At 47.0% G+C, this 24,064-nt stretch overlaps 1 protein-coding gene across 1 annotated transcript in view; it reads left to right on the top strand.

The window, feature by feature from the left end:
• The window catches only part of tex2l (testis expressed 2, like), a 100,449-nt gene that overhangs the window by 67,336 nt on the left and 9,049 nt on the right, over window positions 1-24,064 (top strand). The window contains exons 6-10 of the mRNA XM_080206074.1: window positions 4,144-4,290; window positions 5,691-5,790; window positions 11,098-11,230; window positions 21,241-21,381; window positions 22,625-22,837. Of these exons, the coding sequence (XP_080062200.1) occupies window positions 4,144-4,290; window positions 5,691-5,790; window positions 11,098-11,230; window positions 21,241-21,381; window positions 22,625-22,837 (734 nt within the window). The remainder of the gene's footprint in view (window positions 1-4,143; window positions 4,291-5,690; window positions 5,791-11,097; window positions 11,231-21,240; window positions 21,382-22,624; window positions 22,838-24,064) is intronic.

Below are 24,064 nucleotides of genomic sequence, written 5' to 3'. Positions count from 1 at the left end.
GAGTTATCAGATACCCCATTTAAACTGGGGAATTTACTGAGAAACAGGAAGGGAACTATTTTGGCTTAGCCACGGAAAATGCATGGGGTTATGGGTACAGGGCGGGGCAAGGTCCTGGGTAAAGTACTCCGTCAGTGAGTCAGTGCAGACTCAATGGGCCAAATGGCCTCTCCTGCTCTGTAGGGACTCTATGATAATGCCAGACCAGGAGTGAACTGGTCATGATGTGGAGGTGCCAGCGTTGGACTGGGGTAAACACAGTAAGAAGTCTCACAACACCAGATTAAAGTCCAGGGCAAACCCCGAAAGCTAGTGGTGTTTACTACCAAATAAACCTGTTGGACTTTAACCTGGTGTTGTGAGACTTCTTACCGAGTGAACTGGCCCAGGGATTGCTGCTATTGCCAATCTATTTAAGCAACTTGACTTCAGAAATGTGATATGTTTCAATTTGAATTCACGTGGCTGATTAGTGAAGGGATGCAGCCAAATTTAATGAAGCAGCCAAGGAAATAGTGAAATCTAATTAGAATTATAAAAATGAGCTGTTCAATACCAATATGTACACACACACGTGTGGACAAAGCATTGCAGATATGCTTCCTCAACAATATTAGGCTGGTCAGACAGGGGCTGAAAGAGTTCTTGGCGTTTTTTCTGGAATCATAGAATCCCATTCGGCCCATCAAATCTGCACCAACAACAATCCGACCTGGGTCCTATCCCCGTAACCCCACATATTTATCCCGCTAATCCTTCTAGCCTACAAGTCCTGGGGCACTAAGGGACAACTTAGCATGGCCAATCAACCTAACCCTCACATCTTTGGACTGAGGGAGGAAACCCACGCAGACACGGGGAGAATGTGCAAACCCCACACAAACAGCGACCCAAGTCAGGAATTGAACCCGAGTCCATTGAGGCAGCACTGCTAACCACTGTACCACCGTAACACCACTCTGCCATCTTTTTCTTCAGTCCTCTCTGCCCAAAGATAGGTCTGGCCCACAATGCCATAACCTCCACCATGGGTGAGACAAGGAGACAGATCCAGATCCCAGCCGGATTCCCAGTCAGAGCTCTGCTGAAGAATCATCCAGACTCGGAACGTTAGCTCTGTTTCTGTCTTCACAGATGCTGTCAGACCTGCTGAGATTTTGCAGCATTTTCTGTTCCTTTGGCCCAGACTCTCTCCCAGTCAGCAGAGCTGGCCTAGTTTGTACTGAAGTGCGAGACTGCCTGCATTATTTCCACATTTGTGTGGCTGCCACCCTGGCAGGAAGTTAGGATTTATTAGTAATCTCTTGTCAGAAATTACAGGAGTCAACCCCTTGGCTAAATAACCTTCAATTCAAAGCTTATGGGGGATGGGCAGGGAAGTTGAGTTAAAACCACAACCAGATCAGCCATCATCTTATTGAATGGTAGAGCAAGTGAAAGCAGACTCCAGCTCCTATATCTAATGAGCTTATAAATGTAGATTATAAAATGTACATGTTTGATTTGGTGCTTTCTAAACATCAATCACTCACCCTGTAATATTCCTTTCATACGGGGGTGCAGTGGTTAGCACTGCTACCTCACAGCGTCAGGCACCCAGGTTCGATTCCCGGCTCGGGTCACTGTCTGTGTGGAGTTTGCACGTTCTCCCCATATCTGCGTGGGTTTCCTCCCACAGTCCGAATGATGCGCTGGTTAGGTGCATTGGCCCTGCCAAATTCTCCCTCAGTGTACCCGAACGGGCGCCGGAGTGTGGTGACTAGGGGATTTTCACAGCAACTTCATTGCAGTGTTAATGTAAGCCTACTTGTGAGACTAATACACAAACATGAGCTTTTAAAGATAATAAGGCACCCCAAGTGAATTAATGCTGATTTCTGATTGTTCTAAAGGTCATGATTTCTCAGAATGGGACATTATTTAACTCAGACCTCGTGAGTATTTTGCGAATGGTGGATGACACAGCAAGGTGACAGGCGGAGTGATCGCTCCGTGGCAGTGGACAACCATTTGATCATTTTAAAAACAAACAATACATCCCAAATGGATTCTTGTTCGAATGTAACTCATGTTAACATTGGATCTGTTGTAGTGACCAATGGTAACATGCTGTAAAGGTCAGCTGACCCAGTAAACTATGTAACCAATGAGAAAATGATACAGTGGTCAGCTGACTCAGTATAAATAAGAAACTGCTGGAGTTTTTGGGAGTTTGGAATGACCCAAGATGAGGCTCAGAGTGTTGGAGTAATGATGTCTCTTTATTAAACCTTTTTTTGTTCCTTGATTTATAAGTTGGAGTAAGTTTTGTTTCATTTTATTGCCTATAGCTGAAGGGTACTTTCAGCGGGATCGACACTGCTACCCGCAGGATGGAGTGCCAGTGAGGCCAAACTTCATCAGCCCTTCCCACTTCATCCTGAACTCTCACCCTGGGTCAGGGGTCATTGAAAACATTCACTATTAAGAGGGAGCTTAGTCACCACTGCCCTGCCCTGGGAGAGGTCCCACCGCAGTAACAAGGAAGTTATTTCAAAGAACCACACTGTGCATAAGTTAGTTGCTGCATTTTCTACATTGTGACAGTGTGCATCAAAAAAACTTAATGACTCTCAAGATGCTCTGAGACCCTACAAGGGGAGGTGATGCTGTCATGGTATTGTCAGTCTACTTATGAAGAACAAAGAAAATTACAGCACAGAAACAGGCCCTTCAGCCCTCCAAGCCTGCACCGACCATGCTGCCCGAATTAACTAAAACGCCCTATCCTTCCGGGGGTTCCTTATCCCTCTATTCCCATCCTATTCATGTACTTGTCAAGATGCCCTTTAAAATTCACTACCATATCTGTTTCCACTACCTCCGACGGCAACGAGTTCCAGGCACCAACTACTCTCTGTAAAAAATTTGCCTCGTACATCTCCTTTAAACCTTGCCCCTTAAACCTATTCTCCCCAGTAATTGTCTCTTCCACCCTGGGAAAAAGCTTCCGACTATCCACTCTCTCCATGCCCCTCATAATCTTGTAGACTTCTATCAGGTCTCCCCTCAACCTCCGCCATTCCAGTGAGAACAACCCAAGTTTCTCCAACCTCTCCTCGTAGTCAATGCCCTCCATGCCAGGCAACATCCTGGTAGATCTTTTCTCTACCCTCTCCAAAGCCTTCACATCCTTCTGGTAGTGTGGCGACCAGAATTAAAGACTATATTCCAAGTGCGGCCTAACTCAGGTTCTATAAAGCTGCAACATGAGTTGCCAATTTTTAAACTCAATGCCCTGGCTGATGAAGGCAAGTATGCTGTATGATCCAAAGGCCCAGGCTGATGCTTTGGGGCACTGGTTCAAATCCCACCACAACAGCTGGTGGAGTTCAAATTCAATTCCTGAAAATCAGGAATTTTATTTTCACTCAGTAAAAATCAGGAAGTCTCAGTGATGGTGACCATGACAACCATTACCCATTATTACAAAAACTCATCCTATTCGCAAACATTCCTTAGGGAAAGAAATCTACCGTTCTTACCTGGTCTGGCTTACATGTGACTCCAATGTGGTTGACTCTCAACTGCCCTCAGGAAACTGGGGATGGGCAATAAAATCACAGAATAGAATCATAGAATCCCTATGGTGCAGAAGGAGGCCATTTGGCCCATCGAGTCTGCACAATCCCACCCAGCCCTATTCCTGTAACCCCCACACTGCTGCTTAGTGTTCTGAGCGGCAATTTAGCACAGCCAATTAACCTAACCCACACATCTTTCAGATGCGGGAGGAGACTGGAGCACCCGTAGGAAACCCACGCAGACATGGGGAGAATGCGCAGACTTCACACAGACAGTGAACAGAGGCTGGAATCGAACCCGGCTCCCTTGGGACTGTGAGGCAGCAGTGCCAACCATTGTGTCATCGCGCTGCCCTAAATACTACAAATGCAGCAATAAACGCTGGCCAGCCAGTGGTGCCCATACCCCATGAATGAATAATAAAAAAACTGTTCTTTATTGATAAACCGGGCTTCTGCATTGACAGAATGGACAATTCACTCACAAACAAACCAGTCCTCAGAATTCTTCTGCCTTTGTGGTTCTATTGGATAGATTCCTGTCTGATGCCCATGCTCTCTCTCTCCCTCCACTTCCCAGATACCTGCTGATATCCGAGTCAGTGCAGAAACCCAAGTGTCCTGGATAAATGCATTGATTGGCCGGATCTTCTGGGACTTCCTGCGGGAGAAATACTGGGCGGATCAAGTCGCTTGCAAAGTTCAGAAGAAGCTGAGCAAAATCAGGGTGAGTGGAGCCAACCTTCAGAACTGTTCCATTCAGGAAAGATGACACAAAGATGTGGACTATAATAGGGACAAGGAAAGATTGAGGCTCACACAATGACGATGCCTTGTGTATCACAGTGTAGACTCTCCCCATCTCACTGCCATCTCATGGAGAGATGAAGAAGACAAATAAAATCCAGGATAATTAGGGGGGGAAAATGTCCTCATTAATCCATCTTAGGCACTTAAAACAAATCCAGGAGGCCACTCTAACCCTGTTTAACATGAAATGGTTCCCGCTCCCGATCACTGTCTAGCACCTTGCTGGATGTGTGTACAATGGGTAAAGGAAAGCATGGGCTTAGAGTGATGCTACTCATGGTCAAATAGCTCAGCAGTGTTCACTGTCATAGATGGATAATAGCTAGTGACACACCTGTTCCTGAGAGCATGTTACACCTTTGGAAAGATATCCCAGTGAGGAATAAACATCCCCAGGCAAAGATGACAAGAGTAAAAATTTGAAACACTTCTTTATGTGAGTGGTTCAGTGGTTAGCACTGCTGCCTCACAGCACCAGGGACCTGTGTCCGATTCCCGGCTTGGGTCACTGTCTGTGCGGAGTTTGCACATTCTCCCTGTATCTGTGTGGGTTTATTCCAGGTGCTAAACCTCTTGTTTTAAGATATACTTTAAAACCTCTATCTCTGACCAAGCTTTTAAACGCCACTTTGGTATGCCATTTGGTATAACATTTGTCTGATAATAAGCAGGATTCTCCGATAAGGGCAGGATAAGAACATTTTTCCATTCTCACCCACAACAATGCCCACCGGTGATGATTAAATTGATTTATTATTGTCACATGTATTGGGATACAGTGAAGACCATTGCTTCTTGCGTGTTATGCAAAGAAAACACGCCGTTCACAGAGTACATAGGGGAGAAGGAGAGAGTGCAGAATGTAGTGTTACAGTCAGAGCTAGGGTGTAGAGAAAGATCAACTTAATGTGAGGTGGGCCCATTCAAAAGTCTGATGGCAGCAGGGAAGAAGCTGTTCTTGAGTCAGTTGGTACGTCACCTCAGACTTCTGTACCTTTTTCCTGACGAAAGAAGGTGGAAGGGAGAATGTCCGGGGTGCGTGGGGTCCTTAATTATGCTGGCTGCTTTGCCGAGGCAGCGGGAAGTGTAGGCAGAGTCAATGGATGGGAGGCTGGTTTGCGGGATGGACTGAACTGAGGATTCCCGGCCAATGTTCCTGTGCGTGTTGAAGTCATTATAAAAAACCAAGTTGTTGCTGAAGATAGAAGTAAAATTTAAGTGATCAGGGGCTATATCATATCACTTATGTTGAATGTTGTTGGAAGAAGGCACGCTAGTGAATAAGCTGCTCAATTTCGATGTTATTTCTTGTGTTAGCTGCCATACTTTATGAATGAGCTCACCCTGACAGAGTTGGACATGGGGACCTTGCTCCCGGTGGTGATTCACGCTTCCAGCCCATCTGTTAACCAGCAAGGTGAGTGTTTCAAACTACTCAGAACTCCCTGACGGTAATGCGTTCCTCACCTTAATAAAGCAGCTTGGTCACGTGAGGGAACAGGATTAGAGTGCTGAATATTTCAGCCTGCTTAAACAGTTCTACAAATCAAAAACTTAATACTCTTCCTCCGTCAGCTGCAGAAAATAATTTGTATATTCTCTCAGGACACAAACCTGAGCATTGAATTTCTCATCGGCTTAACGTCTGGATCTTCCACCTTCACGGCCGGAATTTTACCGGCACGCCCACACCCCCGGAATTGGGGCGGGCGAGGTTCGCAGAACGGAATTCTCTGTTGGCCTCGAGCAGGATTTTACGAGCCTCGTCTGAGCGAGGTTGTAAAATCCTGCCACATGTCCGGCTCATGGCCAGAATCCTACGTCCGTTCACACCAGTGGGATTTTCCCATCCCGCCGCAGTGAACAGGGAGTTTCCTGCCGCCAAACTCTCCCACCTCGCTGCAGCGGGAGCGTGGCGTGAACGGCCAGTAAGATTATGTTTTCCCCTACTTTTGGCATAATTATGACGAGTCTGACGCGTTTGCTTGAAGATTAGTGGGAGGGAATTTGTGTTAATGTTGCTGAAATTGCGAACATGCACACACGTACACACATACATATATACACATACGCACGCACACAAGTACACACACACACGTATACACACATACATATATACACACACGTATGTATACACACACACGTATACACACATACATATATACACACACATATGTATACACACACATACATATGTATACACACACACATACATGTATACACACACATACATGTATACACACACACACACATATATACACATACGTATGTACACACACACGTATGTATACACACACATACATATATACACACACACGTATGTATACACACATGTATGTATACACACACATACAGAGATACACACACACACATTTATATGTATATATATATACACACACACGCGCACGCGCGCAGGTGGGGGTGGGGTGGGTGCACACTACCCTGTCATTTGAGCCATATCAACCTCTGCCCAACTTAGAATGTCACCACTTTGGCCCGTGCACACCTCCTGCTCAGCTAATCTCAGCCAAGATACTGACACCGGTTACCCTTAAATTAGCCTCAATACCAGCAGGGAATTGAAGAAGGAATTGGCAGCAGGCCTGCTTCTGGCTCCCAAATGCAGACTGAAGACAGTGACCTCTGCTGGAAAGAGCACATGGGAAGATGTGAGTGTGAGGTCAGGCGGAGCTCTGAGATTCCCCAACAACTTGCTACTGTTTAGTCTCTCAGATTGCGGGATTCGTTTTCCCAGTAGAATTGAAATGTTATACAATGGTTTAAACATAGCAATGTCCTCGCCCTTAAATGTTCTCCTATTTGGGAGATTTATTGATGTTTTATCATTGAAGAATATTCCATTCCTGATGTTGGGAGTCAGGAAGTTACAAAGTGTTTTTGTTACAAGCACAATATAATTCTCCTGCAATATATTCCAGGTGTGAACACATTTAGTATTGAGCAATTGAAACAGGCTCAGTTCATGGTCAAACTCAACTTTGAAAAGTAGAAATGTGACACAAATAGTAAAACCCTGTATGTGTAAATTTTAATGGGATCAGTTACAATGTGATGTCAAACAAGCTGGAGGGAATGACCTCAAATTCAACAACTAAATGTTGCAGTTCCCCGTCCCCTTACCGAATATCACCCAACTCCACCTCGCCCCCTCACCCAACCCTCCCTCACCCACTCACCCAACTCCCCCTCACCCACTCACCCCACTCCTCCTCACCCCCTCTCCTCCACCATCCAACTCCACCTCATCCACTCTCACCCAACTCGACCTCGCCCCCTCACCCAACCCTCCCTCACCCACTCACCCAACTCCCCCTCACCCACTCACCCCACTCCTCCTCACCCCCTCACCTCCACCATCCAACTCCACCTCATCCACTCTCACCCAACTCCCCCTTGCCCCCTCAGCCCTTCACCCAACCCTCCTTCACCCATTCACCCAGCTCCCCCTTACCCACTCACCCAACTCCCCCTCACCCACACATCCCACTCCCTCACCCTCCACCACCCAACTCCCCCTCACTCAGTTCCCCCTCCCCCTCACCCTCCACCACCCAACTCTCCCTCATCCACTTTCACCCAGCTCCCCCTCACCCATTATTGTCCAACTCCCCCCAACCCCTCACCCAGCTCCCCCTCACACCCTCACCCTCCACCACCCAACTCTCCTCACCCCCTCACCCACTATAACCCAACTCCACCTCACCTACTATCACCCAATTCCCCCTCACCCACTATCACCCAGCTCCCCCTAGCCCTTTCACCCTCCGCCACCCAACTCCCCCTCATCCCTCACCCCCTCACCCACTATCACTCAACTCCCCCCACCCACTATCACCCACTCCCTCTTGCCCCCTCACTCACTATCGCCCAACTCCCCCTCACCCCCATCGCCCAACTCCCCCTCACCTCTCGCCCACTATCACCCAACTCCCCCTCAGTCACTATCACCCAGCTCTCCCTCGCCTCCTCACCCGCTCCAGTTTCAGACATATGCGTGCAGACGGACATTATAAGAAGAAACATGCCAGATGTATGGTGACAGCAAACGCTACCTCTCCATTGGTGAGGCCGCAGCTGGAGTACTGTGAGCAGTTTTGGTCGCCGCACTTACGCAAGGATATTTTGGCCTTGGAGGGAGTGCAGAGGAGGTTTACTAGGCTGATGCCGGAGTTGAGGGGATTGAGCTTTGAGGAGAGGCTGAATAAACTAGGCTTGTACTCGTTAAGAGTTTAGAAGAATGAGGGGAGATCTCATTGAGACATATAAGATGATGAATGGGATGGATAGGATAGAGGTGGAGAGACTCTTCCCACTCAGAAAGGACAGTAGGACTAGGGGGCACAGCCACAAGATAAAAGGGGGTGCGGTTTAGAACGGAGTTGAGGAAGAACTTCTTCACTCAAAGGGTGGTGAATCTCTGGAATTCTCTGCCCGTTGAAGTGGTGGAGGCTGCCTCGCTAAATATTTTTAAGACGCGGGTTGATGGGTTTTTGATAAGAGTGGGGATTAAGGGTTATGGGGAGAGGGCGGGAAAATGGAACTGAGCCACGACAGATCAGCCATGATCTTATTGAATGGCGGGGCAGGCTCGAAGGGCTAGATGGCCTACTCCTGCTCCTATTTCTTATGTTCTTATGTTCTTATTATATCGACATGGCCATGTGAATTTAAATGAATTCTCCGAGCTTCGTGATCCTGCTGGCTCCTTTGCGGAATGTGACTGCCTTGCCTAAAGAATTCCAAAATGTTTTTGATTGAAATGTGCAACCTTCCTAATGTCACATCAATCTGTAGATTACATTCACAGAGGTGAATTCAGTGCAATCTGTGATGGAAGTGGGTTGCTTTTATCCGCAGTTCCCACATATGCATTTAGTTGTACTTATCTGGATTAGACAAAAGATTAATCTGTCTCTGCAGAGAAGCCATAGGTTCCTGTCATCCGTGGTCCAGTAGAACCAGAACCTTCCTGCTTTTGTCTCATTTATTTCATCATATCGTGAATTAGTTTATTGATATGAGAATGGAGAGGGGAAAATTATGACGAGAGAATGGTAATTCCAAGCCACAATGTATTTTTAAATATATTCTTATAGGATTTGTGTGTAATTGGCTTGGCCAGCATTTATTGCCCATCCCTAATTGCCCTTGAGAAGGTGGTAGTGAGCTGCCTTCTTAAACTGCTGCAGTCCCTGTGGTGTAGGTACACCCACAGTGCTGTTAGGGAGGGAGTTCCAAGATTTTTGCCCCAGCGACTGCGGTATATTTCCAAGTCAGGATGGTCAGTGATTTGGAGAGAAACCTCCAGGAGGTGGTGTTCCCCAGTATCTGCTGCCTTGTCCTTCAAGATAGAAGTGGTGGTGGCTTTGGAAGGTGCTGTCTAAGGAACCTTGAGTTGCTGCAGTGCATCTTGTAGATACTACTGAGCGTCGGTGGTGGAGAGTAGGGTGTTGAAGGTAGTGGATGGGGTGTCAGTCAAGTGGGCTGCTTTGTTTTGGATGGTGTCAAGCTTCTTGAGTGTTGCACCCATCCAGGCAAGTGGAGAATATTTCACAATCCTGATTTGTGCCTTGTAGATGATGGGCAGGCTTTGGGGAGTCAGGAGGTGAGATATTCTCCCCAGAATTCCCAGAGACCGGCCTACTCTTGGAGCCACAGTATTTATATAGGCGGACCAGTTCAGTTACTGGTCAACAGTAACTCCCAAGATGTTGATAGTGAGGGATCCAGCGATGATAATGCCATTGAATGTTAATGGGCGATGGTTAGACTCTCTCTTGTTGGAGATGGCCATTGCCTGGCACTTGTGTGGTGCGAATGTTACTTGGCTGAGCTTAATGGTCAGATACTCAAGGCTAATCTCTTCCATGTAAACAGTAAAATTAGTGGTGGTAACACCTAGCACTGTTTGAAGTTGGTGGATAGTGAGCCCAGTCTTACCCCATGGAACGCAGATACAAGTAGGTGTAAAAGAAATGTTACATTAAAGATAAATTTACTTCCACACAAGCAAAAATCTTGCAATCTCCTTTCACCTGTGTTACTGAACACCTATGATTTCAATTTATTGTAATCAATGATAAACAAATTGAGTGGAACTCATAATAAGTGAACGGAAATCTTGCCAAACAGGCTAAAGTATCCATCAGCTCAGTAATGAGAACAATGTGAAGCGCAGTGTGAACAAGCGTGTACCTGAACGTGCCAAATCATTCACCAAGAAACAACAGGTACGCCAGCAGGCTGGGTAATGAGGTGACATCTCACTCAGTGGTAAATTAGAGCTGCCAACTTTCCCAGGTTGTTCTGGAGCTGCTAGAACATCAATATGAACAATCCGAGAAAGAAAAGCAAAATCAAAGAGGCTTTAAGAAAAAAATTACTTCTAAAAAATTTTGTTTGAACATTTTTGTTCGCTTATTATAAAGGTTTTGGGAAAAGCTGGCACTGAAAACAACTACCATCCAATTGAATGTCAGGGGTCGGTACCAGGTAAGTGAGGGGGCACCTAACAATCAGACAACCAACGGTGAGGACAAGGTCATTGGAGAAGGAAGGTCATGTGATGAAACATCCAGGAGAACATCTGGCCAGAGTTGACAACCCTAATTCGGGAGGGTGGAGGTTCTGCCATGATGGGAGAGACGAGAGCGTACAGGGTTCCCAATGGAAGGAATGACTGTGTGGCTCTGTCCTTTTACAGGCCTCTGGGTAGATTTGGAGATGGCATACACTGGGGCCTTGCAGATGACGCTGGAGACTAAAATGAACCTGTGCAAGTTGGGGAAAGAGTCGGTGCCAGAGGGGTACAGACCGGTTGGCACAAGGACGGACGGGTAAGCAGATTTTGTACTTCATACTGTCCAGAGTAAAATACCCACAGACTTCAAAGTCATGATATTGATGACTGAAAGCGTGCAAGCTAGAACTCCTCCCATTTGATAGGCAAAATGTGACTGTGGTTGTAGTCTGGCAGCATCTGTAGAGGGAGAAACAGAATTAATGTGGGGGATTTTCCAGTTCCACATAAACTCTTGCCCAAGCTCCATTCCCCCACCATAATGATTCCTGCGGTGGGCAGGAACTCCCACCCAGTGTTACAGGTCAATGACCTTTCATTGGCAGCACTGAGGAATAAGAACATTGCCTTGGAAAATTTGTGCTTCTGGTGGTGTGAGGCTTGTGCCATTGGCCAAATAAAGAGGAAAGCTCCCTCATGGGCCCAGATTTGAAATCATTAGTAAAAAAAAAGTAAAAAGTGATCGGAGGAAAATCTTTGCCACACAGAGAGTTATTAGGGTGTGGAATGCTCTGCGGAAGTGGGTTCAAGTGAAGCATTCAAAAGGGAATTAGACATGAAGAGGAGGATTGCGCAGGGTTACGGGAAGGAAGTGGAGGAATGGCACAAAGTGTATTGCTCTTTCGGAGAGCTGGTGCAGACATGATGGGCCAAATGGCCTTCTTCGGTATTAGAATGTGACCAACGATAACATTGGATCTGTTGTAGTGTGACCAATGGTATCATGTTGTAAGGGTCAGCTGACCCAGTAAACTATGTAACCAGGATGTTGCCTAGCCTGCAGGGTATTCACTATGAGGAGAGGTTGGATAAACTTGGCTCGTTCTGACTGGAATGACGGAAGTTGAAGAGTGACCTGATCGAGGTTTACAAGATTATGAGGGACGTGGAGAGAGTAGATAGGCAGATACTCTGTTCTAGGGTGGAAAAGTCAAGTACTAGGAAAGGTAGATTGAAGAGAAAATTTTAGAGGAGATGTGCAAGGCAAGTTTTTTTTTACACAGAAAGTGGTGAATGTCTGGAACATGCTGCCCAGAGGGGTGATGGGAGCAAGTCCAATTATGGCATTTAAGGGACATCTCGATGAATACATGAATAGAATGGGGATGGAAGGATACAGACTCAGTAAGTGCATATGGTTTTAGTTTAGGCAGGCATCATGATCGGCACAGGTTTGGAAAGCCGAAAGGCTAGTTCCTGTACTGTTCTTTGTTCTTCAATGACAAAATGATGTGGTGGCCAGCTAACCAGCTGAGTCAGGATAAATAAGAATCTATTGGGAATTGGGGAGAGCTTGGGGTGGCCCAGGGTGAGGCCTCAAGTGATGGAGTAATGAAGTTTCTTTATTAAACCTTTTTCTTTGATTTACAAGTTGGAGTAAGTCTCGTTTTATTTCATTGCCTACAACTGAAGATTTCCTTCTGAGTGAATCAACATTCTGCGCCTTGCCAGTGCTCTGACACGTCCTTGGGAAGTCCAACAGAACCCTGTGGCAGATACCCCAGTGGTCACATTGCCAACCCTTACAGAGAGATCCAGTTTTGCGGATTTAGATTCTTGTGTCATCCTAGTAACGGTTCAAATGTAAGATTGTAAACACTGAGATGAGCTCACATTTCTGGTAAATATCAGAAGTATGGAAAAAGCATATAAAGACTGTTCAAGCTGAATTATTATAAAATCGATTCTCAAATGGCCAAAATTCTTGTCTTATGTTGCACACTCAAAAAGTTCTTCTGAGCTTTAGACATAAGGGAATGGTCATATTGGGCAGAAGGAAATGTCCCATTGGAATATTATTTTGGTTCAATTGGTTTCACTGTCTCACCGCAATAGCAAAGCCTTTCCCCAGTCTTTATACATTTATATCCAACACCGTTCATTTGTTTAATCTGGATGTCAGGCTGTGGTATGATTAAAATTGGACAGGGTGAGATAACTGGGCTCGCTCTGAATCTCAGGCTGTTTGCCTCGATCCAGGTCCATGCTGTAAACTGAATATCCCCTCTCCCGTCTCCGCTTTGTTACTGTAGCAGAGCTGTTACACAAGGTCTGCCCGGCCAACTCAGCAGCCCTTGTGACCTTGAGGAAAGATTTCCCAGTTAGGAATCGGCGTTATCCATGCCGGGATTTCAGAGATTGTTTTTCTCTTTTCTGTGACGGCTCGAATTGCATCCCCTTTGTGAAGTTGAATGAAGAGATTTAAGGGAGTCAAAGCAATTTCTTTTCAAAACATTGTTGTGTTTAAGATGTGAAATCAAGTCAGCTACAGAAACCGGTGTAAATTAAGCTGCGAGTTTATTCTGGCATCACAAATCAGAGCTTGCCCTTTTTAGCAAAGAAGGTCTATTCATGTCTTCTACCCTCCCCTCACTGATTTGATTTGTTATTGTCACACATATTAGTGTACAGTGATAAATATTGTTTCTTGCATGCTATACAGACAAAGCATACTGTTCACAGAGAAGGAAGGGAGAGGGTGCAGAATATAATGTTAGTCATAGCTAGGATGCAGAGAAAGCCATCCCCAATTCCAGCCAATCATTTAAAAACCTATAGTTAAGGAAGCCCATCACAGCCTCTACTTTCTCAGGAGGCTAAGGAAATTTGGTGTGTCCGCTATGACTCTCACCAACTTTTACAGATGCACCGTAGAAAGCATTCTTTCTATTGTATCACAGCTTTGTATGGCTCCTGCTCTGTCTAAGATCACAAGAAACTAAAAGGGTTGTGAACATAGTCCAGTCCATCATGCAATCCAGCCTCCCATCCATTGACTCCGTCTACACTTCCTGATGCCTCGGAAAAGCAGCCAGCATAATTAAGAACACCGCACACCCCGGACATCGTGTCTGCCACCTTCTTCCATCGGAAAAAGTCCGAGACGCTGTACCAAATGACTCAAGAACAGCTTCTTCCCTGCTGCCATCAGACTTTTGAATGGACCTACCTCGCATTAAGCTGATCTTTCCCTACACCCTAGCTATGACTGTAACATTACATTCTGCACTCTCTCATTTCCTTCTCTATGAACGGTATGCTTTGGCTGTATAAGCGCAAGAAACAATACTTTTCACTGTATACTAATACATGTGACAATAATTAATCAAATCAAATCAAAACAAAGCTTTGGGTCCAGGAGGAGAGTGGTCCTTTCCTCTCAGAGGAACAGGAGATCCTGACCCGTGCCAGTAGCGGGCATCTTCTGTTGTGGTGAGTGCCAGCAGTGCCAGCTCTGGGGAGCCCGTGGCAGTCCTCCACTCAGTACAATGACCTCGCACAAGTGGTCATGGCTTTTAAATGCATCTTCTTCTTACAACAGAGCCACCATCCTCAGGTGCTGCCCCATTCAGCACACCCTCTACACCCGACAATCTCTCTCTCTGGCATAGCACATGCACAATGTTCATAACCTCGCTTCACCCTCAGACACTGAGCACCCCTACGAGCCTCCCCCTCATCTCCCAGCCTGCACACCCAAAGCTGAATAACTCTGGCATAAAATTAGATCCTTGATCTGATTGGATTTCTGTAGGTCGTCTGAATATGGTAAAAAAAAATTCAAGTTACTCATAGAATCATAGAAGCTTACAGTGCAGAAGGAGGCCATTCAGCCCAACAAGTCAGCACCAACCACAAACCCAACAAGAACCTATCCCCATACCCCCATGCATTTACCCTACCTAGCCACCCATTCACTTCCTTTATCCTGTCAACCCTACGCCCGTCTGCACTCGGTTCAGGCAGTAGCCCAGAGAAGACCACCTTGTCGGTTCTACTTTTTAATTCCATTCCCAGCTTCTCATACTCCCTCCCCAGATCCTCAGTCCGCACTTTGCCTACGTCGCTGGCACCCACATGTACCACCACAACTGGGTTCTCACCCTCCCACTCCAGATTCCTCTGCAGCCCAGCTGCGACATCCTGTACCCGAGCACCAGGCAGACAACACACCCTTCTGTGCACTTTGTCATTGTGACAAAGGACAGTGTCAATACCCTTCACCCCACTATCTCCAATCACTACTACGTTCCTTTTCCCCTTCTCTTTGCCTATGTCCTGCTGCATCACTGTACCGTGTGCAGTTTGCTCACCAACCTCACCTGCCTCGTCCTCTTCCAGAGTGGAAGCAAGAACCTCAAACCTGTTATGCAGATTAAGAGGCTGAGGCCTCCGCTCCTCACCCCCCTTCCTCCTCTCAGCAGCCCCCTCTTGTTCCTGACCCTTAGAGTTAGCCAGTCTGGGGGCGGGGTGGATGTCACTTGCACCCCATTGACAATGGCACCCTCTCTCCCCCTGATGAGCCTCAGTGTCTGTAGCTCAGAGGCCAGCTCATCCACCTTGAGCTGGAGCTCCTCCAGCAACCTGCACTTACTGCAGACATGGTCACTGGGAAGGACCCTGGGGTCCACCAGTTCCCACTCAGAGATTGGTGTGGGAGGAATGGGATCGAATTTATGGGGCATTGGCACCAGTATTGGGGTAGGTGGGACTTGTTCGGGCGGGATGGGGTTGGTCTGAATCGTGCTGGGACCAGAGTGCTGGCGAATCGAGTAAAGAGGACTGTAGACAGGGCTTTAAACTAATTAGGGGGGGGGAGGGTGCGAGGGTAGGTGATGTTAGGAGGTCTACAGTTAAGGATAGGGTACAGGTAAGGGAAGAGGCTGAGGATGTCCCAAGTGGTGGCGTTATGGCAAATAGGGTCCAGAAGAAGGCTGGGATGAAAGCGCTTTATCTGAATGCACGAAGCATTCGGAATAAAGTGGATGAGCTGGTGGCGCAGATCGACACAAATGGATACGATCTGGTGGCCATTACAGAGACGTGGCTGCAAGGTGACAGGGACTGGGAGATGAATGTACAGAGCTATCAAGTGTTTAGGAAGGATAGGCAGGAGGAAAGAGGGGGTGGCGTAGCTCTGCTGATTAAGGACAGCATCAAGGTGGTAGCAAGGGATGATATCGGAGCCAAAGAGCAGAAAGTGGAATCGTTGTGGGTGGAGATTAGGAACAGCAAAGGGAGGAAGACGCTGGTGGGTGTCGTCTATAGGCCCCCGAATAATGATCTGGAGGTGGGGCGGGCTGTTAACGCGCAAATAAGTGCGGCGTGCAGGAATGGGACGGCAGTAGTTATGGGGGATTTCAATCTGCATATTGATTGGTCGACCCATGTTGGACGAGGTGGGCTCGAGGAGGAGTTCTTGGAATGCTGCCGGGATAGTTTCCTGGAACAGTGTGTGTTGGAGCCGACGAGGGAGCGAGCTATCTTGGATCTGGTGCTATGTAATGAGGCGGGTAGAATTAGGGACCTTGAGGTGAAGGATCCTCTTGGAGAGAGTGATCATTGTATGGTGGAGTTTCTGTTGCAGATGGAGGAGGAGAAAGTGGGTTCCCGGACACGCGTCCTTTGTTTGAATAGAGGGGAGTACGGTAGGATGAGAGAAGAATTGGCGAATGTGGACTGGGGGAGTGCGTTGGAAGGTAGGTCTGCTGAGGAGCAGTGGAGGATCTTTAAGGAGATCTTTCTTGGTGCTCAGCAGAAATTTATTCCGATGGTTAAAAAGGACAGTAGGAAGAGAGGTAATAAGCCGTGGATAACGAAGGAGGTGAAGGAAAGTGTTAAATTAAAAGCGGAGGAATTTAGAGTAGCTAAGAGCAGTGGGCGAGAAGAGGATTGGGAAAGGTTTAAATGTCAACAAAGATTGACAAAGAAGTTGATAAAGGAGGGTAGAAGAAGCTATGAAGCTGGGCTAGCGCTTAATATAAAAAAGGATAGCAAGAGTTTTTATAAATATATAAAAAGGAAGAGGCTGGCTAGGGTGAACGTTGGTCCTTTAGAGGATGAGAAAGGGGACCTAGTGGTAGGGGATGGGGATATGGCTAAGGTCTTGAATAACTTTTTTGTTTCTGTCTTCACGGAGGAGGACGTGAATAATTTGCCGGGTGTTAGCGATGGAAAGGTGGTAGGACTGGAGGGTCTTAATGACATTACTGTTACTAGAGAGGTGGTGCGCGACAGACTGGAGGGGCTGATTGTGGACAAGTCCCCAGGACCGGATGGAATGCATCCGAGGGTTCTGAAAGAAATGGCGGAGGTGATAGTGGATGCCTTGGTGGTTATTTTCCAGACGTCGCTGGATTCCGGGGAAGTGCCGGAAGATTGGAAAACGGCTAATGTTACGCCGTTGTTTAAGAAGGGTGCCAGGCAAAAGGCGGGGAATTACAGGCCGGTTAGTTTAACGTCTGTGGTAGGTAAAATGTTAGAATCCGTCATTAAGGAGGAAATTGCGAGGCATCTTGAAGGGAATTGCTTGATAGGGCAGACGCAACACGGTTTCATTAAAGGGAAGTCGTGTCTGACAAATTTACTGGAGTTCTATGAGGATGTGTCTAGGGCGGTGGATAGAGGAGAGCCGGTGGATGTGGTCTTTCTGGATTTTCAGAAGGCGTTTGATAAGGTACCTCACAAGAGGTTACTGCAGAAGGTCAGAGGACATGGAGTTGGGGGTAGGGTGTTAGCGTGGATAGAGGATTGGTTGTCAAATAGGAGGCAGAGAGTGGGGGTCAATGGGTGTTATTCGGATTGGCGGTTGGTGACTAGTGGGGTGCCCCAGGGGTCGGTGCTGGGGCCTCAGCTATTTACCATTTATATAGATGATCTGGAGGAGGGAACCGAGTGTAGGGTGTCGAAATTTGCTGATGACACCAAGATTGGGGGAAAGGCAAATTGTGCGGAGGGTGTGGAGAGTCTGCAGAAGGATCTAGATAGGCTGGGCGAATGGGCCAGGAAATGGCAAATGGAATTTAATGTTGGCAAGTGTGAGGTGGTCCACTTTGGTAGGAAGAATGGTAGGAAGGACTATTACTTACGTGGCGAAAAACTGCAGCAGGCGACGGTGCAGAGGGACCTCGGGGTCCTTGTGCATGAGTCGCAAAAACCCAGCCTGCAAGTGCAGCAGGTGGTCAGGAAGGCGAATGGGATGCTGGCCTTCATAGCGAGGGGGATTGAATATAAAAGTAGGGAGGTCTTGCTGCAGCTGTATAGGGCATTGGTGAGGCCGCAGCTGGAGTACTGTGTGCAGTTTTGGGCGCCGCACCTGCGCAAGGATATTTTGGCCCTGGAGGGAGTGCAGAGGAGGTTTACTAGGCTGATACCGGAGTTGAGGGGGTTGAGCTATGAGGAGAGGCTGAATAAACTAGGCTTGTACTCGTTAGAGTTTAGAAGAATGAGGGGAGATCTCATTGAGACGTATAAGATGATGAATGGGATGGATAGGATAGAGGTGGAAAGACTCTTCCCGCTCAAAAAAGACAGTAGGACTAGGGGGCACAGCCTCAAGATAAAGGGGGGGCGGTTCAGAACGGAGTTGAGGAGGAACTTCTTCACTCAAAGGGTGGTGAATCTCTGGAATTCTCTGCCCGTTGAAGTGGTGGAGGCTGCCTCGCTAAATATTTTTAAGAAGCGGGTTGATGGGTTTTTGATAAGAGAGGGGATTAAGGGTTATGGGGAGAGGGCGGGAAAGTGGAACTGAGCCACGACAGATCAGCCATGATCTTATTGAATGGCGGGGCAGGCTCGAAGGGCCAGATGGCCTACTCCTGCTCCTATTTCTTATGTTCTTATGTTCTTAGTACCCCTGACACTAAGGGGCAATTTGGCAAGGCTAATCCATGTAATCCACACACCTTTGGACTTCCCTGTATCCTTTTAGCTGTAATATTGCATAATAGAATAGTCTCTGTAAATCTAGTAAGCACATCCATTATGGTCAACGAATAAAGTTTTTTAAAATAAGATTTATTTATTAGTCACAAGTAAGGCTGTCTACAGTAACACTGCAATGAAGTTACTGTGAAAATCCCCTCGTCACCACAATCCGGCGCTGTGAATGTACCTAACCAGCATGTCTTTGAGACTGTGGGAGTAAACCAGAGCACCCAAAGGAAACCCACGCAGACAGTGACCTGAGCCAGGAATTGAACCTGGGTCCCTGGCGCTGTGAGGCAGCTGTGCCACCACTGTGCCACCGTGCCGCCCATACAGATACACACAAAGGACAGTCAGGGAGTGGTAACCCATGCAGTTCCGGTACATCTCTGGGTTGTGTCTTGCACAGCCAGATGTGAACATACATGGCTTCTGAGCTCACACTCTTACCGAGATGGCACCTGGGAGGGACCGTACCAGAAGTGTGCGCACAGCACTGATTCCACATTGATACTAACTCGGAATCTGTCACTCCAGAACCCTGAAGGTTAGGCAGCTCAATGTCACGGTGAGGATAAATACAGAAAACGGCTATTTTATAACAACACTCACACTTCCATTTCACTCTTTTCTTTCAGACACCAGTGTAGAGTTTTAACCAGACTTGTACAAACACCAGGTTTAAACAACAACAAGCATACAGTATCAAAACTCAGAGTCACATATTTGTCAATGGTTTAATAATCTAGCTGAGACTGTGCTTCATGTGCTAGAAGTCATATTTCACAAATGGAAGAAAACAGAATGATTAGTGAGCAGCTTTTAAATCTATTTCAGGGCCCAATTACAGAGAGTCCTTTTCGCTGGACCGTATTTGAAATTTCCCATTTATATCCGCTTTCTCCCTGTGCTGGCTAAGGAATTGACAATATAGCAGGCAGACCATTTGTCATGGGAATCTGACCAAATGCCCGCGACGTGCTTTACTAGTGGGGACAATGAGAATCCCAGTATTGGGAATTAAGCAGCACTGGAGAGAAAGTTCATCCCTGTTGTTCCCGCCCGCCATCCTCCAGAGCAGCTATTTGTAAAGATTCCTGAAGCTCAAACCCCCCCATCCATTGCTCCTTGTGATCGCAAGAATCATAGAGCCCCGACAGCGCAGAAGAGACCATTCAGTCCATCGAGTCTGCACCGACTCTCCAACAGAGTATCTTACCCAATCCCTTTCCCCGTAACCCCACACATTTCCCGTGGCTAATCAGCCTAATCTACACATTTTTGGACACTAAGGGGCAATTAGCACGGCCAATTCACCTAACCTGCACATCTCTGGACTTTGTGAGGAAACCGGAGCACCCAGAGGAAACCCACGCAGACACAGGGAGAACGTGCAGACTCCACACAGACAGTGACCCGAGGCCGGAATTGAACCCAGGTCCCTGGCGTTGCGAGGCAGCAGTGCTAACCACTGTGCTGCCATGCAACCATTATACTGCACCCTTCACAACCTCAGCCAATCAGCTATTTTATGAAATATAGTCACTGATGTGGGAAATTGGCAGCTGCCATTTTGCACACAGCAATCAGCTGATCTGGTTTAGTTGTTGGGTGAATGATAAATATTTTCAAGTTTAGCTTATTTTGTTAGTGTCGCAAGTAGGCTTACACTAACATTGGAACGAAGTTACTGTGAAAATCCCCTAGTCGCCACACTCCGGTGTCTGTTCAGGTACACTGAGGGAGAATTTAGCATGGCCAGTGCACCTAACCAGCACGTCTTTTGGACTGTGGGAAGAAACTGGAGCACCCGGAGGAAACTCACGCAGACGCGGGGAGAAGGTGCAAACTCCACACGGACAGTGACCCGAGCCGAGAATTGAACCCGGGTCCCTGGCGCTGTGAGGTAGCAGTGCTAACCACTGTGCCACCGTACTGCCTTAGGTCACCTTGCTCCAGGAATGCTTTTGACCGACAGGGATACTGACTCAATCTAAAACCCCACAGGTTTACAGGCACCACGCTGCCCCTCATGCTACAGGAATCGAGGCAGGAAAGGACAGTAAGTTCTGATCGACATATTTAGGGCAGTGGAAGGTTGTGTGAAGTGAATGAATGAGAACAGTTGACACAGTGGGAGCTCATTATTACAGTCTCGAGCAGTCATCCTGTCACTGCTTCAGTTTATCTGATGACTACAGCAATGTTACCAGCAGCAAATAAGGGGAACAGAGGACAAGGAAAGTGAATAGATACCGTTCTGTTGGATTAAATCCCAGTGTGAAATGTTTTCTTTGCTGTAGGGGTGATATGCTAATGCTTACGTCTCCCTTCCTGCAGGTTTAAGCCGCGGACACTTGTGCTCACAGACAGCGATGAGGAATCTTCAAGCGCTGGGTCTTCAGATGAAGAGGAAGTGCCTCCAGCAGAACCACAGCAAGGACTGACGGGGGAGAAACTGGCACCCACTGGGGCAGAGGGGTAAATGGGAGCTGTTTTTAATATAAGGACGTGCAGCCAGTAGGTCACAGTGAACTGGCTGGTAGTCTTCATCCAGTACAGCTCCATACAGACCTGTATGGAGGCCACATAAACCACGTGTGGTGGATTATATTTATATTTTTGAATGCTATCACAATCCAAGACATTTAAACTATTGCACATCATTAAGCAAATGGGAGTACAAGTCAACTGACCTAATAGTAGCAGTAAAGGTCTCTGACTATACAGCCTTAGAAATAACAACATACACTTATTAACCATGTACATTGGCAGCACAGTGACACAGTGGTTAGCACTGCTGCCTCAAAGCATCAGAGACCCGGGTTCTATTCCGGCCTTGGATCATAGCCTGTGACATTTCTGTGTTTTTCACGTGGGTTTCCTCCAGGTGCTCCGGTTTCCTCCCACACTCCAAAGATGTGTGGGTTAGGTGGATTGGCCATGCTAAATTGCCCCTTAGTGTCAGGAAGACTGGCAGGGTATATATGTGATAGTTGGGGTTACGGGGATAGAGTTTGGATAGGTTTGTTATCAGTGCATGCTTGATGGGCCAAATGGCTTCCTTCTGTGTTGTAGGGATTCTATGATTAATAGTGAGAACATGTTCATGAGCACAATACACCCTTGTGGTGAAGATGGTTCTGTGAATAGCGTCAATCTCACTCTTGTAAATCTCTCAGCTGCGTTATCACCCTGTAATTGTTCCTTTCACCCTCTGGTTTGCATGAGTTGTGTGAACATAGAGAGCACTCAATGGTATCGATACCATATTAACTGAAACATCTGATTCTGTGATTGAATAGAATCTGCTTCACAACTGGGACAACTTGCTTATCATCAGCCTTCCCATTCAACGGCCAAAGGCAACCAGACAACAACCTCTGCTCCTTCGTTGACCAAACAATTTTGGCGCTGTGTGGGGATGGCACACTGAGCGAGCCACAGCTTGGTTTGACCTGAAGGAGTTTACTGATGGTTGATAGTGGGAGATGATGGGCAGGGGAGTGGCTGAATGAGGGGGAAACACCTCCTGGGGGACAAAATGAGATCAAATAGCATCTCGCAGCCCCTCACAGAACCATAGAACACTACAGCACAGAAACAGGCCTTTTAGCTCTTCTTGGCTGTGCCGAACCATTTTTCTGCCTAGTCCCACTGCCCTGTACCTGGACCCTATCCCTCCACATCCCCTCATTCAAACAAGGCTCCCTTGTTCTTCCAGGTATACCGCAGGAGGCAGCACCAGCAGAAGGATTCTTCGCTTTGTGGATAAGATTGCCAAATCAAAGTACTTTCAGAAAGCCACAGAGAATGAGTTCATCAAGAAGAAAATAGAAGAAGTGTCGAACACTCCACTGCTGCTGACCGTCGAGGTTCAGGAGCTGGCGGGAATTCTGGCTGTTAATATACCACCCCCTCCAACTGACCGAATATGGTATGTACCCGTGCTGCTGGGAGACGGTGGCGTCGTGGTATTGTCAGTGGGCTGGTAATCCAGAGCTCCAAACTTGAAACATTAGCTCTGTTCTCTCTCCACAGATGTTGTCAGGGTTGTTGAGATTCTCCAGCATTCTCTGTTTTGGTTTCAGATTCCAGCATCCGCAGTATTATAATCAGTTGAGTATTGGTGAATTACCCATTAGGTAGGCGGCTAGGAGAATCTTACCCGTTGTCAGGTTATCTGAATGTCTGGAACCAACTGGGAAGAATCCCAACTCCAGTGACAGAACGACCGATCGGATCCCTATTACATCCTATAGGTTAATTGCCAACAATCCTCTTTTTAATTTGATTTGATTTATTATTGTCACATGTATTAGTGTACAATGTATTGTTTCTTGGGCATTGTACGGACAAAGCATACTGTTCCTAGATAAAGAAAGGAGAGGGTGCAGAATGTAGTGTTACAGTCACAGCTAGGGTGTAGAGAAAGATCAACTTATTGCGAGGTAGATCCATTCAAAAGTCTGACAGCAGGGAAGGAGCAGTTCTTGAGTCGGTTGGTACATGTCCTCAGACTTGTGTGTCTTTTTCCCGATGGAAGAAGGTGAAAGAGAGAATGTCCGGAACGCATGGGATCCTTCATTATGCTGGCTGCTTTTCCAAGGCAGTGGGAAGTGTAGACAGAGTCAATGGATGGGAGGCTGGTTTGACCAATGGATTGGGTTTCGTTCACGATCCTTTGTAGTTTCTTGCGGTTTTGGGCAGAGCAGGAACCATTCTAAGCGGTGATACAACCAGAAAGAATGCTTTCTATGGTGCACCTGTAAAAGTTGGTGAGAGTTGTAGCAGACGTGCCAAATTTCCTTGGACGTCTGAGAAAGTAGAGGCGTTGGTGGGCTTTCTTAACTATAGTGTCTGCTTCGAGGGCCCAGGTTGTTAGTGATCTGGACACCTAAAAATTTGAAGCTCTCAACCATTTCTACTTCATCCCCATTGAATGGGGATGTTCTCCTCCATACTTCCTGAAGTCGATAACTATCTCCTTCGTTTTGTTGACATTGAGGGAGAGATTATTGTCGTCGTACCTGGTTCACTGTGAACTGACATGGTGGAGGTAATGGGTTTTCAGGTAAAGTTAATGTGGCCATAATCCCAGATGACCATAGGCTGCTCTACACTTTGAGGAGGGAGAGCTGACTGGTGGTTATTTTAACCTGTG

The sequence above is a fragment of the Carcharhinus amblyrhynchos genome, chromosome 18 (assembly GCF_965287045.1).
Source record: "Carcharhinus amblyrhynchos chromosome 18, sCarAmb.v2.hapA, whole genome shotgun sequence".
NCBI lineage: Eukaryota > Metazoa > Chordata > Chondrichthyes > Carcharhiniformes > Carcharhinidae > Carcharhinus > Carcharhinus amblyrhynchos.
The sequence above is the reverse complement of the archived record's forward strand: the minus strand, read 5'-3'. Positions and strand labels throughout refer to the sequence as shown.